The sequence below is a fragment of the Scomber scombrus genome, chromosome 4, assembly GCF_963691925.1.
Source record: "Scomber scombrus chromosome 4, fScoSco1.1, whole genome shotgun sequence".
NCBI classification, from domain to species: domain Eukaryota; kingdom Metazoa; phylum Chordata; class Actinopteri; order Scombriformes; family Scombridae; genus Scomber; species Scomber scombrus.
In genome coordinates this window covers 32,375,378-32,394,193 of record NC_084973.1, presented here as the reverse complement: position 1 = coordinate 32,394,193, position 18,816 = coordinate 32,375,378, and the positions used below count along the sequence as shown (strand labels likewise).

The window sequence follows — 18,816 nt, the reverse complement described above, 5'->3', positions numbered from 1 at the left end:
TGAATGCAGCTTGTGAGCTGTCAGTTGGCCTCCACTAATGTCATGTGTCATAAAGAATGTGTTCATGTCCACAGAGAGAGGAAGAGGAGGGATGTTTCTGTGGAGGAGCAGCTGTCCTGCTGTTCTTTGTGTCAGGACGTCCTGAAGGATCCAGTCTCTACCAGCTGTGGACACTGGTTCTGCAGACAGTGCATCACTTCATACTGGGACCAGTCTGCTTCATCAGGAGACTCCTCCTGTCCCCAGTGTGGAAAAAGATCCAGAACAGGACTTGGACTGCAGACAGACAGTCAGACCAGCACTGTACAAAGTAAGACTGAAGATCTGTCTGCTGATGTCATCATCTCTGAAAACAGGATAGGAATCTACCTCCTCTATCCTGCTGAACATTAACATTTAATTACACCTTTGTTCTTCTCTTTCAGCAGAAAGTGGTCTGCAGGAGGTTTTAGATGAACATCAGGTCAGTCTGAACAGCACATGTGAATGTGTGACTCAAGGAACTGATGAAGCAGGAAGTGAAATCCCCCTCAACAGGATTTACACTGAGGTCTACATCACAGAGGGACAGAGTGAAGAGGTTAATACCCAACATGAGGTCAGGCAGCTTGAAACAGCTTCCAAGATGGAGATGCTCCATGACACTCCAATCAAGTGTCAGGACATCTTTAAAGTCTTACCTGAGCAACAGAAACACATCAGAGTGGTTCTGATGAACGGCGTTGCTGGTGTTGGAAAAACCTTCTCAGTGCTGAAGTTCACTCTGGACTGGGCACAGCGCTCCGAAAACCAAGATATCAGTCTGCTGATTCTGCTTTCGTTCAGGGTGCTGAACTTGATCAAAGATAAGAAATACAGTCTGCTCATGCTGATCCATGTTTTCCATTCATCATTACAGAAGCTCACAGCAGAGATGCTCGCTGTCTGTAAAGTTTTGTTCATCTTTGACGGCCTGGATGAAAGCAGACTTTCTCTGGATTTCAACAACAGTGAGGTCGTGTCTGATGTCACACAGAAGTCATCAGTCAGCGTGCTGTTGACAAACCTCATTGAGGGGAATCTGCTTCCCTCAGCTCTCGTATGGATAACTTCCCGACCTGCAGCAGCCAATCAGATCCCTCCTTCATGTGTGGACAGGGTAACAGAAGTACGAGGCTTCACTGATGACCAGAAGGAGGAGTACTTCAGGAGGAGATTCAGTGATGAAGAGCAGTCCAGCACAATCATCTCACACATCAAAGCATCCAGGAGCCTCCACATCATGTGTCACATCCCAGTCTTCTGCTGGATCACTGCTACAGTTCTGGACCACATGTTGACTACAGACCAGAGAGGAGAACTGCCCAAGACCCTGACTGACATGTACTCACACTTCCTGCTGGTTCAGACAAAGAGGAAGAAGAACAAGTATGATGAGGGACATGAGACAAGTCCACAGGAGCTGATGGAGGCTGACAGTGAACTTCTTCTGAAGCTGGGGAGGCTGGCGTTTGAACAACTGGAGAAAGGAAACATCCTGTTCTACCAAGAAGACCTGGAGCAGTGTGGTCTTGATGTCACAGAGGCCTCAGTGTTATCAGGATTTTGCACAGAGATCTTCAAAAGAGAGAGTGTGATCTTCCAGAAAACAGTCTACAGCTTTGTTCATCTGAGCGTTCAGGAGTTTCTGGCCGCAGTCTACATGTACCACTGTTACACCAACAGGAACACAAAGGTAGTGGAGGACTTCCTGGGAGATGTGGAAGATGATGATTATGATGATGATGATGATGATGATTATGATCATGATCATGATCACAATGATCATGATAATGATGATGATCATGATGATGATCACAATGATCATGATAATGATGATAAAGATGATGAAGATAAAGATGATGATGAAAATAAGGATGTTGAAGAAAAGGATAAAAAGGATGATGAAGATAAGGATGATGAAGATGAGGGTAAAAAGGATGATGAAGATAAGGATGATGAAGAAAAGGATAAAAAGGATGATGAAGATAAGGATGATAAAGATGATGAAGATAAAGAGGATAATAATGATAAGGATGATGAAGATAAGGATGTTGAAGAAAAGGATAAAAAGGATGATGAAGATAAGGATGATGAAGATAAGGATAAAAAGGATGATGAAGATAAGGATGATGATTGCGTTGATCTTGATGAGTCTGATTCTGATGACGAGGGTGATTATGAAGATGACGAGGATGATCATGATGAAGATGATGAGGATGATCATGATGAAGATGATGAGGATGATGATTGCGTTGATCTCTATGAGGATGATTTTAAGTATGATACTGAGTCTGATTCTGATGACGAGCGTGATAATGAAGATGATGAAGATGATCATGATGAAGATGATGAGGATGATGATTGCGTTGATCTCTATGAGGATGATTTTAAGTATGATACTGAGTCTGATTCTGATGACGAGCGTGATAATGAAGATGATGAAGATGATCATGATGAAGATGATGAGGATGATGATTGCGTTGATCTCTATGAGGATGATTTTAAGTATGATACTGATTCTGATGACGAGCGTGATAATGAAGATGATGAAGATGATTTGGATGATCATGATGAGGATGATGATTGTATTGATCTTTATGAGGATGATTTTAAGTATGATACTGAGTCTGATTCTGATGACGAGCGTGATTATGAAGATGATGAGGATGATCATGATCATGATCATGAGATTGATAATGATGACAATGATGAGGATGATCATGGTGGCAATGATGATGACAGAGATGATTACCATTTCCCATCTCTGGATGACTTCCTGAAGGGAGCCATGAAGAAATCTCTCAGAAGTGAAAATGGCCACCTGGACCTGTTTGTCCGCTTCCTTCATGGTCTCACTCTGGAGTCCAACCAGAGTCTCTTAGGAGGCCTGCTGGGTCAGACAGACAACAGTCCAGAAACCATCCAGAGAGTCATCAACAACCTGAAGGAGATGAACAGTAAGCGTATCTCTCCTGACAGAAGCATCAACATCTTCCACTGTCTGATGGAGATGAACGACCGCTCAGTACATCAGGAGATCCAAGAGTTCCTGAAGTTAAAGAACAGATCAGAGAAGGAACTCTCTGATATCCACTGCTCAGCTCTGGCCTACATGCTGCAGATGTCAGAGGTTCTGGATGAGTTGGACCTGGAGAAGTACAACACATCAATGGAGGGACGACGGAGACTGATCCCAGCTGTGAGGAACTGCAGAAAGGCTCAGTAAGTCCAGATGTGATTAATATATATAAATAATATAAATCAGTGCAGAATAATACTTTCATTCTTCAAATATAAACGTTATAAATGTTAAATTCATAGTATGCTTAAAAAGTTATTTGCTTGTTTATTGCAAAAATTATTTGTCAGTTATATTTAGTCTAAGATGTTCTTGAACTGTTTGAAGGGCTGTGAGTGGAAATAATGGTATTTTTTAATTGATTATGGTTATAGCTGTCAAGTTAATAACCACATGTATTCTTTATATTTATAAAGTTTTTTCTTCTATTTATCTTTTTTGGGGTGTTGGAGACATCATGTAAACGCGATGAAGCAAAATTAAGGACTTCAGAGGTTGTGGTTGAGGTTTTATCACAGCAACATATTGATTGCACTTTACTTTTGAATTAATCACAAGTGACCAGACTCCACAGGGAATTTAGAGAGCAAGGATAGGAGTCAATACAAGTCTCTCTCTTAAGATATGTATGTAGCCACAACCAGAAGTTGTATGCATGACAAGCCCAGTTGTAAAATACCAAATTAGACTTAGAAAGGCCACCCATATAGGTAGGTAGTTGTAATTTTTAAGTAGGGTTCAGTCATCAGTGTCTGAAGGCTGTATTTGGGGTGGGATAGTTATACTGATAGGGGTTTGTGATAAGATACATTATGTTAATATTGAACTGCCCTCTTTCATGATAACTTATGTTGTAATATATGTGTTATTACAGACTTTCTGGCTGTGGACTCTCAGCGACTCACTGTGAAGTTCTGGCCTCAGCTGTGAAATTCATCCCCTCTCATTTGAGAGAGCTGGACCTGAACTATAACAAACTGCAGGATTCAGGGGTGAAGCTACTGTCTGCGGGACTGGAGAGTTCAAACTGTAAACTGAAGGCTCTGAGGTCAATTAATTGTTTTGGGAATTTTTAAATATATATATTTAATTCAAAACTTTGAAATTTCAAAAATGTATTATTTAAGGAGTGAAGTTAGTACATCGTTTTTGATATGTTGATATGTCAATCTATATTAATGAGAGCTCTTTTTTTACAGTTTGGCATTTTAACTTACATCCGGTTGGGTTCAATGTGTTTGGAGTTTCCATTTTCTAAACTTCTATATTCTATAACTTCTTCAGCTCTGAACAGATAATGAAACAAATTATTTCAAGCAGGAACTTTCTACTCTAAAATTACATGATATATTCTTCTTTCAGACTGAGTTTCTGCAGTTTGTCAAAGATCAGCTGTGCTTCTCTGGCCTCAGCTCTGAAGTCCAACCCCTCCCATCTGAGAGATCTGGATCTGAGCTACAACTTTGAGCTGCAGGATTCAGGAGTGAAGCTGTTATGTGATTATTTGGAGATTTCAGACTGTAGACTGAAGACTCTGGGGTCAGTTCACTAACTGTGTGTTACTTTTGTTGATCTTAATGTTTAACAATTTAATCTAATTATTACTTTGTTCCATATTTATTCTTTATTGCACTAAGTTTAGTCTGTAGTTATAAAAGATGGCTAATTCTTAAGAACACACACACACACACACACACACACACACACACACACACACAGAATCAGGCTTATTACACATACAAGCAATTTGTCTTGGTGTTGTGGTGCATAACAGTCAAACAGTCACAAAATTCACACAAATTAAGTAATCCTGAATAATACCTTTTTTAAATAAGAAATGAAATTTACACCAAAAATATGTACAATGTGTTTGTAAGTAAGAAGAGCTTTAAATTTTGAATGGATGATATCTGCAAAAAGCTGACATGCTGATCCGTAATAACACAATGACAAAATCGCACTTCAGTCACCGGGGTACAGTCAACATTCTCCAGTCAGATGATTTCTTAAATGCCATGTAAACAAGAAACCTGGTTTCTGTAATCCTGGTCACGGGTTAGTGGGACCTGTTTTCCACAGGTAGATTTCCCCTGGAGAACTCTGATCTCTCTGTCTTGAATACATGTCACCGTGTTTCTAAGCAGCTTTTTACATGTGTTTGTAGTAGAAAGTTTATTCTCTCATGTATTGTCATTAATGAAAAACACTGTCACATTTGATTCCAACCAGCTGTTTATTCTGATGACAAAAGAGTAGTATTAGGTCTCCCACAGCTAGTTTTTTTTAGAAAGAGTCATGTTCATCATCATAGCAAGCATGATTGGCTAGAAAGATGTCACATGAGAAGAGATGTGTAAACACAGTCATGGGATCCTTATTTTACTATCCTGATAGTGTGAGGAAATTAATAAAAATTATATTTGGATATTTGTTCAGTTCAGTTTGTGTTGTAAGGAAAAGTTCTGCTCTGTCAGTCCTCCTTTCACTGTGCTGTTTGTCTGCTCCGACAAAATCACACCAAAACCACAGACCTGCCAGAAAGCAGCATTTTCTCTCAGTGATACAGTTCAAATCAATGAGCCATGCTTGTAGAATATGGTCGGGTTTAATGGAGAAATCTCATAACTGACCTACTGCATGTACTCAAGGGTTTATAGTAACCATGTCACTACAGTAAATGTAAACACACTGAGGATGTAGTACTGTTGAACTACACATGTAAACTACCGAACATATCTGATTGTATTAGAAATGTTTTTTAATCTCCATGATTTATTCTTTATTCAGATTAAGTCGTTGCGGTTTGTCAGAGATCAGCTGTGCTTATCTGGCACTTGCTCTGAAGTCCAACCCCTCCCATCTGAGAAAGCTGGATCTGAGTCGCAACGACCTACAGGATTCAGGAGTGGAGCTGTTGCATGACTTTCTGGAGAGTCCAGACTGTAGATTGAAGATGCTGCGGTTAGTAAACTTGCTGAGGTTGTGCTGAGATTAATACAACAGCGGTAACACTAAACTGATCCACACTGAGTAACTCAATGGTAAAGTGTATTTTCTTTTTGCAGTGGTTTATTCCATTGACTGGGTCAGAGCATTGTTGAGCTGCATATTTAAAATATTCATATAACAAGAAAAGTCTCACAATTGATTATTCACTCTGAAGCTCTTGAACTCAGACTCTTAAACTTAGACTTTAGCATTTATATTTTCTAAACTTATACATTCTAAACCTTCCTCAGGTTTGAACTGATTATGAAACACTGAATGATTTCAAGCAGGAACATTGTTTTCTAAATTGACTTGGTTTATTCTTTATTCAGATTGTGGCACTGCAGTTTGTCAGAGAACAGCTGTGCTTCTCTGGCCTCAGCTCTGAAGTCCAACCCCTCCCATCTGAGAGAGCTGGATCTGAGTGACAACATCCTGCAGGATTCAGGGGTGAAGCTGCTGTGTTGTCCTCTGCAGAGTCCAGACTGTAAACTAAAGACTCTCAGGTCAGTTCACTGACTGTCTGTTACCAATGTTGATCTTATTTAACAACTGAACCCAATTTATGTACATTCATAATGTACAGCTGCATGAGTCAAACATCTGAACTCTGAACTAAACCAGGGTCAGGTGACTCTTGAAGGCAGGTGAACCTGTGGCTAATATTAGCACACCTGCTAAGAACACAGACATGTGAATGAGACTACATTTGTCCTCCTACGGAGCAGCCTGTCAGCTGAACACAGAGACCAGAGACTACATTGGTATCAACCCTCCCAATATGACTGCTGAAATATGTGGCCACAGAGGTTGCTTTTGCACATTCTCTGCATCTGTGTTATCGACAATGGGCATTCCATGAAGACCATTCCTAATCTGCCTTTGATTGACTAGTACTCATTGTCGTCATTGGTTAAGTTGGTTAGGTTTAGGCATAAAGAGCGGGATGGTTAGGGTAAGTATCAGGGTCAGCCAGTCAGAGATGCTATAGAGATGGGTCTTTACAGAATGTGTGTGTAAAAAAAGAAAAGAAAAAAGAAACACAGCCTCAGCGGTCACAGATTTCAGTGTAACACATAAGTGTTACTGGGGTTAGTGACTGTAATATAATTACTGAATTTGAAGTTGTAATCCCTTACTCTACTGTTACTGAAAAAAGTAATATTACTGTTATACATTACAAAGTAATGTGTTACTGCTCAACACTGCAGAGCACACACACACACACACACACACACACACATCGTCACACAGAGAACAATGCAGGTGTTTAAGTATGAACATGGTATGTTGTTATAAGTCTTGACATGAATAGGTGTCTGAATGTTGTGGTGACATTTAGATGATGTGTGTAGAGAGCTAACATGGTGATCGACAATAATACAATGACAGAATCACTCTGTTCATTTTAGAGAAAAACTCACTGATGAGGACATAGTAATGTTGAACTTAAACCTGAACAAATATGATTGGATTAGAAATTGTTTTTTTTATCTACATTTTTTAAATTTTATTCAGATTGAGTCGCTGCTGGCTGTCAGAGATCAGTTGTGCTTGTCTGGCCTCAGCTCTGAAGTCCAACCCCTCCCATCTGAGAGAGCTGCAGCTGAGTGACAACAACCTACAGGATTCGGGAGTGAAACTTCTGTGTGTTTTCCTCGAGTGTCCACACTGTAGACTGGAGACTCTGAGGTATGTTTTACTTTTGTGCGGAGATTATTATGATGAGAAACTGTGGTGACACTAAACTGCAGATATATCTCTACACTGAGTATTTTAATGGTAAAGTGTATTTCCTTCTTTGGTGGTGTAGACCATTAATAGTGTTAGAGCAATGGTGAGCTGCACATCTAAAACCTTCATATAATTCGCTTTGAATCCATTTAACTATTTGTTTTTACATTCAATTCATTCTTCAAATAGAAAAACAACACTCAGTCTAACAGTAACAAGCACAATATCCAGTATTTTTTCATTGTAGCACTTTTCTGAAGCTATACAATGTTTATACTGACTGAAATAAAAAGGATTTTTCGGCCTAATATTGTCTATTGTTGTTGTAATTCCGCGTTTTAGCCATCATGTCAAATTGGCTTTAAAGCTTGGCTCTGTTCCTGAAGGCTTAGTTTTGAAGCCTAGAATTTTGTATTTTGGCCATCGCCATCTTGGATTTTTGGAGCCAGAAGTGACCATATTTGGATGAGAGGGTGGACCTGTACACCAATCTTAAAATAATGAATTGATTAATTAAATCTACTGGAAAAACTGTACATCCAACTGCATAGAGGGTCTTTTAGAACAACCAAATACTGAATTTTGTTTAGGCAACCCAAATGTTACAAATAATTTTGAACTGAAAACACCTGTACTCTGTGAATCTATTGGTATTGGTTACACCAATACCTAACCAACATTGTCACCATGGTAGTGACTTGTCAGTCACAATTTAGCCCTAAAGCCCACCCTGCTTTATCAGCTATTTTACTTTATTTAAGTGGGACCATGATTTTAAAAATGTACATCATGATGTATTAAAGAAGATTGTAAACTAGCTTTTGAGGCCATAAATTCATTAGGAAACTTTTTACTAGGGTAGTAAATCAAGTGAGAAGTAAGGTGATTTTCTTATAGAATTTCATAAAATTTGACTTCTTTTTGGAGCTAGTGTGGCAGCCTCCTGCTGACCATTTCAGAGAATGCAAGTATAAGTCACGTGTACATTGGCTTCACATTTCGGACCTGGAGCTACCCACTTTATTCATTATCTTTGTAAACATTTGGATGCTGAATGGACTCTGAAATAAATGTCAGTGTCTTTTACTTGTGTTTGGCTGCATAATTTGAGTTTATATAGATGGAATCACTGGTGGAGTTGCAGAGTTTAAGAGGTGAAGTCACCACATCTTTATTGAAGAATAAAGAATAAATAAAGAATAAAGATCTTTTGGATTTGACAGTGACTTGCATCGTGCTTAGGATCATTCAGCTCTGAACTGATTATGGAACATTGAATGATTTCAGACAAAAACTTTGTCTTGTAAAGTGATAGAATGTATTTTTTTTCAGATTGAGTTTCTGCCGTTTGTCAGAGATGGGCTGTGCTTCTCTGGTCTCAGCTCTGAAGTCCAACCCCTCCCATCTGAGAGAGCTGGATCTGAGTGACAACAACTTGCAGGATTCAGGAGTGAAGCTGCTGTGTGATCTTCTACAGAGTCCAGACTTTGGACTGGGGATTCTGGGGTCAGTTCGCTGATTGTGTGTTGATCTTGTGTGATCGTGTGTGATCGTGTGTTGAGAACCTAATTAATGTGCATACATAACTTACATCCCTAAATTTAATTTGCATGTTTTCCATGTTGTAATTTTTAGTCTTATTGTACAAAAACTATGACTGATTCTTAAGAAACTGCAGAAAATGTCCACTGTTAGTTGTTTAAGTCAATTAGTGTTTACAATATGTAGTAAAGAGTCATATTTGTAGTCAAAAGTGTCCTCTCAACTAATATCTGTTTTAAATGAATAAAGTTTACCTGCAGGAGACGGAATCTTTTTTAGGTTTATGAAAAATGTTTACTTACTGAAATTGATGGTTTAGGAGACACACCCACGCTTAACCTCAAAAATATTCCTTCTACAGCATATATATAGGGATTTTGATCTATGTCATTTATTTTTTATTCAGACTGAGTTCCTGCAGTTTGTCAGAGGTCAACTGTGCTTCTCTGGTCTCAACTCTGAAGTCCAACCCCTCCCATCTGAGAGAGCTGGATCTGAGTAACAACAAGCTACAGGATTCAGGAGTGAAAGTGCTATGGGATTTTCTGGAGAGTCCAGATTGCAGACTTGAGACTGTGAGGTCAGTAGTGAGCTGAAATCAGTCCAGTGCTATTATAACGTGGCATTGATAACTCTTGATTACCATCCCAAAATCCTCCTTGTGGCTGAAGGTTTTATCAAAGCTGATTTAACTAAGACTTAATGTTCATGTGTATTTATTAAGAGGGGATTATTTCTCCTGCTGAGTCTCCCTCAAACAGCAGTTGCCTGGATGTATATTTGGTCAAAGCTTAGGGTGTTAATATTCATATTGCTGAGCTATGTTAGTGCTTTGAGATAAACCACAAGTCCAGATAACTCCTCACATCATGTGAATAGGTGCTTGGTAGTTTCGTGGAATCATCAGTTATTCTTTATGAAGACATAGAGTTTGATGATTTGAATCCTCTTCATAAGACAGTCCAGATGACTGCTGTGTTTGTATTTATTCCTACAGGGTTGAGGAAAGACAGACACCTGACAGAGATGAAGAATGTGAGTGTTGGCACTGTGACAAGTTCAAAGGGCAATTGTGACATCTAGTTGAGAGTGTGTCTGCAAATCCCTGTGAAGCCTGTTTCTGACAAGCTCTGCCTTGCAATTTTTATTCCACTTTGATTCACCCACTTATCACTTGTCAATCACAACGTAGCCACACCATAAGGCATACACTCCTTTATGTTAGTCAAAATGAGACTATGATTTACAAAATGAACATCATGCTGTATTGAAGAACTTGAAAGAGACTTGAAACCAGAGATTGAGACCAGAAACCCATTAGGAACAGTTTACTGAGGTAATAAATCAAGTGAGAAATAGGATAATTTTCACTTAGACTTTCCTACAATTGGACTTCTTTTTGGAGCCAGTGGAGTTGCCCCCAAATGGCCATTAGAGAGGGTGCAGGTTTAAGTCACGTCTGCATTGGCTTCACTTTTCAGATGGTCAGATAAAACAAGACATTTGAAGATGTCACCCAAAACATACTTAATGGATACTATGTGATCCAATTTAATTTTAGTTTTGGAGTAAATCTCTTGTTTGAACTTGGTCTCGACTGAGAAATGACTGTACTCGTCCTGGAACTAGTTACAGTATTTCTTTGCTATTTTGACTTATTTTTTTCCTTTCAATTTACAATAGAAAAAGTACAAGAAACATGTGGAGAAAGCCTCTTTCTAGTCTTAAACTGGGACTTTGTGTTGCAGCTTTCTGTATGTGTATTAGCTCACTGGGCTACAAGGATGTCCAGAAGTGAGTTTAACATCCGTTGTCTTCTTCTCCACATCCGATGGTTTTAATCTCCAACCAGGTCCATCCACATCCAACACAACCCTGGAGGTGTTTGAAGACAACGAAGAGCAGCAGCTGTATCCTGGTGATCCAGAGCGGTTGCAGCAGCAGCTCACATGCAGTGAGAATCTGACTGGGAAAAGTTACTGGCAGGTAGAGTCAATGCAATGTCCATTTTACATGGTAACATGTTTATTAATCGTTATTAATCACACTCAGATTTCTCACCTCTCAACCTCTCCTCCGACCTCCTCCATCAGAAACTACTTGTAAATAATGTCTACTTCTTCAGTAGCTGCTGTTCAACTTAGTCCTGTAAAGTTAAAGAGTATCTGATCATTTAGTTATGTGGACTAGTGATAATCAAGCGATGAAATAAAGAGTAAAGTGTGGAGGTGGAGTAAACTGATGCAGCTGTATAACTGTGGGAGTGTTGTTGTCAGTTTCTGTAACAAATGTCACTTTTTACATTTTAGGACTTCACACCTGAACTGCTGACTGAGTCTGCAAACATTTCATACAGGTAAGCGAAAGATAAGATGCAAAATATTTCAACCTTCACCCGCATCAACTCTACTCAGTGACGACATGATCTACTTTCAGATAGTTCCATTCTGTTTAACTCATTTTAGCGCTCAGACTCAACTGTCGTGTCAACTGCTTTCAGTGATTACTCTTCACTATCAACACTTTTCAAACTCTCTCAGCTGCTGCTTTTCTCACATCTTGCCCAGCAGTTCAGTTTGGCCTCCAGCTTTTTAAGCACTGCAGCTGTCACAGCACATTTACTTCAGCAAATTCATTCTCTAGTCTAACTTGTGTTTATACTATATTGTGTGATCAGCTCCTTTGTGTCCTACAGGTTCAAGTGTCCTGGTCCAGGTGTGTTCCACTGTACTTTGACTGGACTGATGTTTGGTATGGATCAGGAGGCAGAGCTGCTGTACAGGACTGTCCAGTGGGATGAGAGCCTCCTACAACCAGCTGTCAAGATGGCTGCAGGGCCGCTGTTCAACATCCAGAGTCCTGATGGTACTGTGAATCAACTGCACCTGCCACATTGTGAAACCATGGATGGTAAGCTGGTTACAAACACACTGATTAATCTGTTCTTTGAGTCTTACCAGCAGTGGAGCTAAACATTGTGGCAGAAAGGGGAACAGGAGAAAAAAGCAGTATAGCCCTTTAACTCCTAGAAGGAAAAAAAGGGGAACAAGGGTAGAAAAGGAAATTAATGAGACACACCTGTGAAACAGGGGAAGGGAAAAAATAACAAAGGCAATGGACGAAAGCAGAGAGGAGTGAGAGTGAAATGGAGATTACAAAAAAAAAAAAACCCAAAAACTTAATCCAGTCTCTGGACAGTCCACCTAACTTCTTAAAGGAAAACAATGTGCTGATCCCTGGAGCGTGTTTGGGAGGAAAGTATCCCTGCCTGGGTTGGATGTCAAGAAAGAGAAGCTAAGTGCTAAGTCTTCCTGCCTACAATGCTACAGGCTTCTTCTACTCTCTCCATCTACTCTCTTTAACACTTCATGCCCCTGAACCAAATTTACAGCCCCTTTCCCTGTTCCTGCCTCTTTGGACAGAATTTATCCCCTCTAAACCCCCATCCTTCCTCCATAACCCTAACCCCTCACAGAAGACCCACCTGACCAAAAGCAGTCACAATGCCTTACCTTACCTAACCGTTGTTAGTAAAATAAATCTGTGTTTTTACAGCTCCACTCTCTGAAGGTGTGCTGTCTGTTGTCCACATCACTGATGATGGAATGAGCATCCTGGAGTCGCTGGAAATTACAGACACTCATGTGGTTGTGAATGTCTCTCACTTCTCCGTCTTTGGCCTGGTCTGGAATCGTATTAAGAGGCTTCTGAACATCCCAATGCCAGTCAGTGGCCAAGTTCTGCTTTTCCTCCGAGCACCAAACCCCAAAACAAAGAGACAGTATCTTGATGTGTTTCTCCTGCCGAGGAACATCCCTCTGCAAGAGGTAAAACTTTGTTATATTCCATCTTCACTTTCAGTTCAAACTTGTCTGATAATTCTTAAAGCTGCTAGTAGGAAATTAATATAGATTCGAAATTGAATTGCAAATGTTTACATTGTTATACAGGTTATATAAGTTTACACAGACAGACAGTCATCACACATCTTTGTATGGTGATAAATGCAAGAAAACCTTGATGACAGCAACACATTGCATCTTTGATATTAAGACCAAGTGTGTTTTCGGTGCAGTAATACTCACCAAATGAAATGTTATTTCTCCCAGCAAGTGCACCTGGCACTGGAGAACGAAATATATCCATGCCACCCAGCCCTCAAGACACTGTTTCTAACTATCTGGCATTTGGCTGGTTCTTCTTCTTGTTCTTATTCTTTATTGATCCAGGTAAACGTCTCATTGAGATTAAAATATCCCTTTTAAGAGTGGTCTGGCCAAGAGAGCAGCATAAACCAGCATGAACAACATAATACAACTGTCACACGACAGACAAGAGAACATATCCAGTTGTTGCCTATAGGCCTACAAATGCACTGATGCTCAGATAAAGTTGGGTTCTACTGAGGATAACCTTCTAGTAAAAATGTTCTGGTGTCTTTCAGGTGAGTGCACAACAAAGAAAGGCTGACTACATCAAGGCCCCTCCCAAATGTATATTCATCAAGGATCAAAGTTACAACGTTCTCTGTCCTGAGGCCTTTAAAATACAGCCAAAAGTGAGTATTTCAAACAGATTGTAACACCTGATAAAAGTCTTTAGCACAATCCATGAGACTGCTGTCATTACCTTTTGTTCACTTTAGATACTTCCTTTTTTCCAGAAAGCAGATTTTGACCTGGAGTTTGGACCCAATTACTATCCAACATTTGAGATCCGCCTGCCTATGAACAGAGACGAAGTGACTTTGAAGATCCAGGACCAAGCCAGTACAGGGGTCTGGGAGCATGAAGTGGATCTGACTGGTAAATGCTTCATCCTCCATGCAATAACTCTCCACCTAATAGTAGAATAGAGTACTTATTGATGGATCCATGGTACCGTTATTCTCCTTCTGCTTCAGATCATTGTTTTGTCCACTTTTGTCTTACCCAGGTTTGAGGGATTTTATTGGTCAGTGTTTTTAAATTTATAAGAAATGTTTGTAAAAACTTTAACTTATAAACAATTCTGGTCATTTTATAATACAATCCCCAACTTGGTCTAATTACATTGTATGAATCAGTGCTTACTGGTGCTGGTACTTACAAGTGGATAAAGTGGAAGATAAAAATACTATGTGGAACAAGAGAGTAACAACTGGCCATTTTCGATGTCGATGTCTCCCTGGGTAATGCAGTTGGTACAGTGACAGTTTGTGGCAAATAAACACAAACAGTCAAGTGTTCAAATGTGAGCAAATTGTGCTTTATGGTCCTGATTTGCTAAGATCCCAAATAAAGGAACTAAATTGCATGCACAGTGCAATAGATTGCGCGTTTCGTTTGCATGCGTTTTGCAGGTGATCTACTAAGAATAACTACGTAAATGAAAACAGGTGCAACAGGTGCAGACAGCAGTATTTAAATGAGGGTTTTGTGTCTTAATGGAGAGTTTGGACGAGCAGAAAGCTGAAAGCGCAAAATGAAATGTGATCAGGTTCTAGTGGAAGAGGTTAACTAATATATTGAGTTATAACAAAAACAAATATTACCAGAAAAAACGATATATGGGAGATTATTTGTGACAAAGTCGATGCTTTTAGTAAAACCAAAAAAATATTCCACTCCCCCCCCATTGCGCCTCCGTCTCCTCGTCTCCATAGTAACAGCAGGTTAATACCTGCCCTTCAAACTTAATATTTATAGACGCAGTTACTGTCAGCAACATTACCTTCAGGTTAGGTAAATCACAATACGTTTGCTAAATAACATATTTGCATTTTCTCCTCCTGTATTTTGCACACTGGGGTTAAAACGCCTCATATTACATATTCATTGTGTCAAATGTACTAAATGAACAGCGTGTATTATCTTGCACAGTTGAGAGACGAAAACCTCAGTACGCTGCGTTAGTAGATCAGCTTGCATATTTTTTGCGAGTGACGAAAAGTTTGCACACGTTTTTACAGATGCAAACAAACCTTTAGTAAATCAGGCCCTTTGTCTTTTCTGAAAGCAGTAAGAGGTTGGCATTGAAACATGACTACAAGTTATTGAGCTAAACTCTTCCTCTTGTGCTTCAGATTCTGCTGTAAGAAGAAGAAATCTTGCAAGGACTCAGAGTCTCTCTTCGAGGGAGAGATTGCTCTCAGTTCGGACAAAATTTGTTAAAGGAGTGTCTGATCCTACTCTAAATGGGCTGCTAGATGAGCTTTTGCAACGAAGGATTATCACACAAGAAGAAATGGAGTCAGCCAAAACAAATTCCAAGGCTGACAAGGCTCGAGCTGTGATTGACATGGTGAGAAACAAAGGAATAAAAGCCAGCTCATGTCTGATTTCTGACTTGCGCAAGTTGGATCCACACTTGTCCAAAACCCTGAAACTGAGCTGAAGCAGGAATTAGAGACAGAATATGGGTTTCCAAGGCAACAACGACTTAAATGTTCTCCTTAAAGTGTTGTTGTTACGTTACAGGTCTCACAATAGTACTGAAAGGACATAAATGTATAAAATGGGAGGAGAAAGGCCCGCAATCCTTAGTAACCCATAAAAATGCCTTCAGACTCATTTGTTGTAAATAATCTTTAGAATGTGATGGATGCTGAGCTCGACAGGGTGAAGCTAAGGGACCACTGGCTGCAGATGGCACTTTGTTTCACATTCTGTATGCTATCCCAACGCTCAGGACTTCTGCTGTTGGATACATGAAAATGCTGAGATGGTAGCAGGTCAAGACACACAGTTCTGCCCAAGGTTGTACGCATTTATGGCGCTTTTCCACCACACAGTTCCAGCATGACTCGACTCGGCTTGCCTCGACTCGTTTTTTTTTGCGTTTCCATCGGGGATAGTACCTGGTACATGGTACTTTTTTAGTACCTGCTCTGGTGAGGTTCCAAGCCAGCCGAGCCGATACTAACTGTGAAGTCAACAGACTGCCGGCCACTGATTGGTCAGAGAGTCTCTGGAAGAGTCATGAGCCGTCCCACACAAGAATCAAACCCGGCATTTCTAAATACCGGCAACAGCATTCCAGCGATTCGTTTCTCTTCTCTTGCTTTGTGTGTGACAGAAGGCCTCATACAGCAGCAAGTATACCATCGCCTCCATGTCCTCCATTGTTTATGTGTTTTGTGTCGCGTATAAAACGAAGTCACGGCAGTTTCACAGAGCCGTGCTATGACGACCACGTATGAGTAGGTACGTTTTTGTAATGGAAAAGGTCTGTCCTTGAACTGTGTCGAGTCGAGTCGAGTCGAGTCGAGCCGAGTAGTGCTAGAACTGTGTAGTGGAAAAGCGCCATTAGAGAGCCCTCTTTGCACTAAAGATCAGTCTTCCACTGGTTTTATTGACAAAGGCCACAAGCAGAAATATTTTGGTCTCAAAATAAAGCTGTTCTTTATAAGAACTACTGTAAATTATGCTGGTGTGTCAACCATGACTATCCTGTTCAGATTGTCCAGAAACTCAGAGCATACCTGGACAGTGAGAAGGCACTGAAAAGGAAGGACATTCAACACCACAGGAGTGTAAATAGAAACAGACTTTCAACCTTGCCAGGATGCCGATGAACTCAAAGATATTATTACATTTTATATTAAGTTAAAACTGTGAAAATGCTTTTAGCAATCAAAAGGGCTGAAAAGCTGTATCTGTACTGTATTTAAGAAGTCCCTCATCCCAAAGTGCCTTCATTATTCTTAACTCTGAAAGTGATTGATGAGCTTTAAGCCACAGACATGAACTGTTTTTATTTTGTAATTTAACCTTGTGTTTGTTATACTGACTGCTTCACTGCATCTTTCTTGTAAGAATTATGTGTAGTGCATCATTTTTCCACCCTGGTGGACAGGAAAGACAAAGATATATTCTATGTAAAGTTTACTACTTTCTTTTGATGTATATTTTTTATATTGTACAGTAAATCGATATATTTCTAATCTCTAAAAACAAAATCATCTTCTCTGTTGAGCATCTGAGGGAAGAAGGCGGCAGGTGTTGTCACTTGTTTTACAAAAAGAATGGTTTCTTCTTTATCTTTGATTTATGTACAGCTCTCTTTTTTTAGTAAAGATATAGATGATGTATCTGTTTTTACGGTAGTGTAGTGTACCAGGAGTGAGCGAGAATGAATATCATCTTCTAGTGTAATGATAATAATATGTTTAAATTTAAAGGGTTAAAATGTGAAAATAAACGTATGAATAACTTGCACACATTCTTTTTTTGTGGACCCAGCATCAAATTTCTGCTTTTAATCCATTTTGAGAGAATATATTAGAGGATTATGGCAAAAATGTCTAAGTGGTGTAACCATAACAACTAGTTTGGCATGATCTTACATTATAACTTTTTATATTAAATAAAGGTAATGGAATACAATTGTTCTAAATATTACATTTCATCTGGGGAATCATGGAGATCAGGAACCATTTACATGTTTTAAATGAAGTCATTATTAGTATAAGTCCACTTAAATACACTGTAGGTGATAAAATATGTAATATTTATCTTTATTTATTCTACTGTGGTTACACCATTTGACATTTTCAGGAGCATTCAGTCTTACATTTTAAGATGATTTTTAAAGATATTTGTCAATTGCTCATCTTGCCAACCCTTATTTTTCACTGACCCACATACAGCATATGAACAAACAATATTAATCATACCAGCAATACAAAGAAAAATATTTTATAAAAGATGAATAATTTAAACAAATAAAGTTGAAATAAAACATCTCATGCTTTTCTCTGTTTCTGGTTTTCAACACATGTAATTGAGAAGCCAAAAAATCCTTAAAACATCATCTACTTGTAAACCAGTTTCAGATTGTACCAGTAGATGGCGCTGTTGAGTCTCATTTACATTCATGTATTATTAATGCATTCACTAAACTAAACTTCGTCCCCAGAGTTCTCTGTGCTCTCTCTTCTCAGAGGAGCACTGGACCCTGCAGATGTCCTGAGCCCATGACTGCACTTATTATTTTCATTTTTGATTGATTGTGTCACTGTGCCTCTCCCTCCTCTTTACTCATCCTTTCCCCCTCTTCTCTTTCTCTCTCTCTCCTTCAACCCCAACCAGTCAAGGCAGCTATAATAAAGGTTTGGTTAGTGTAGGTTAAGATCAGGTTTGGGTTAGAGTTACTACTTAGTTAAGTTAAGGAGACACTTGTTGGTGGTCAAGAGAAAATGAAGCACACACACTGAACCGATGCTCCCAAAAAGTCAATTTATTAAATACGATAACGATGTTTTGACATTTTCATCATTCAACATATGACGAGAAGCTCCACATACAGATTTCACCTGATTCATGCAGGTGTGTAAAGTTGATGTGATTGATGCAACAATAGATTAATCAAATCAACCATTTTAATAATAATTTCTTGAGGAGAAAATGCTTCCAGCTTCTCAAATGTGAATGAAACATATGTAGTTAGATTCCTTGTGTGTTTTACTTTTA

At 39.3% G+C, this 18,816-nt stretch overlaps 1 protein-coding gene across 1 annotated transcript in view; it reads left to right on the top strand.

Moving 5' to 3' along the window:
- Nucleotides 1–15,739, top strand: part of LOC133979436 (uncharacterized) — a 1,726,912-nt gene extending 1,711,173 nt beyond the window's left edge. Inside the window, exons 13-26 of the mRNA XM_062417946.1 lie at nucleotides 4,463–4,639; nucleotides 5,888–6,061; nucleotides 6,421–6,594; nucleotides 7,607–7,780; nucleotides 9,155–9,328; nucleotides 9,771–9,944; nucleotides 10,362–10,399; nucleotides 11,217–11,350; nucleotides 11,674–11,720; nucleotides 12,060–12,274; nucleotides 12,920–13,191; nucleotides 13,809–13,922; nucleotides 14,028–14,169; nucleotides 15,429–15,739. Coding sequence (XP_062273930.1) covers nucleotides 4,463–4,639; nucleotides 5,888–6,061; nucleotides 6,421–6,594; nucleotides 7,607–7,780; nucleotides 9,155–9,328; nucleotides 9,771–9,944; nucleotides 10,362–10,399; nucleotides 11,217–11,350; nucleotides 11,674–11,720; nucleotides 12,060–12,274; nucleotides 12,920–13,191; nucleotides 13,809–13,922; nucleotides 14,028–14,169; nucleotides 15,429–15,739 — 2,320 coding nt within the window. The remainder of the gene's footprint in view (nucleotides 1–4,462; nucleotides 4,640–5,887; nucleotides 6,062–6,420; nucleotides 6,595–7,606; nucleotides 7,781–9,154; nucleotides 9,329–9,770; nucleotides 9,945–10,361; nucleotides 10,400–11,216; nucleotides 11,351–11,673; nucleotides 11,721–12,059; nucleotides 12,275–12,919; nucleotides 13,192–13,808; nucleotides 13,923–14,027; nucleotides 14,170–15,428) is intronic.
- The last annotated feature ends 3,077 nt before the right edge of the window (nucleotides 15,740–18,816 follow it).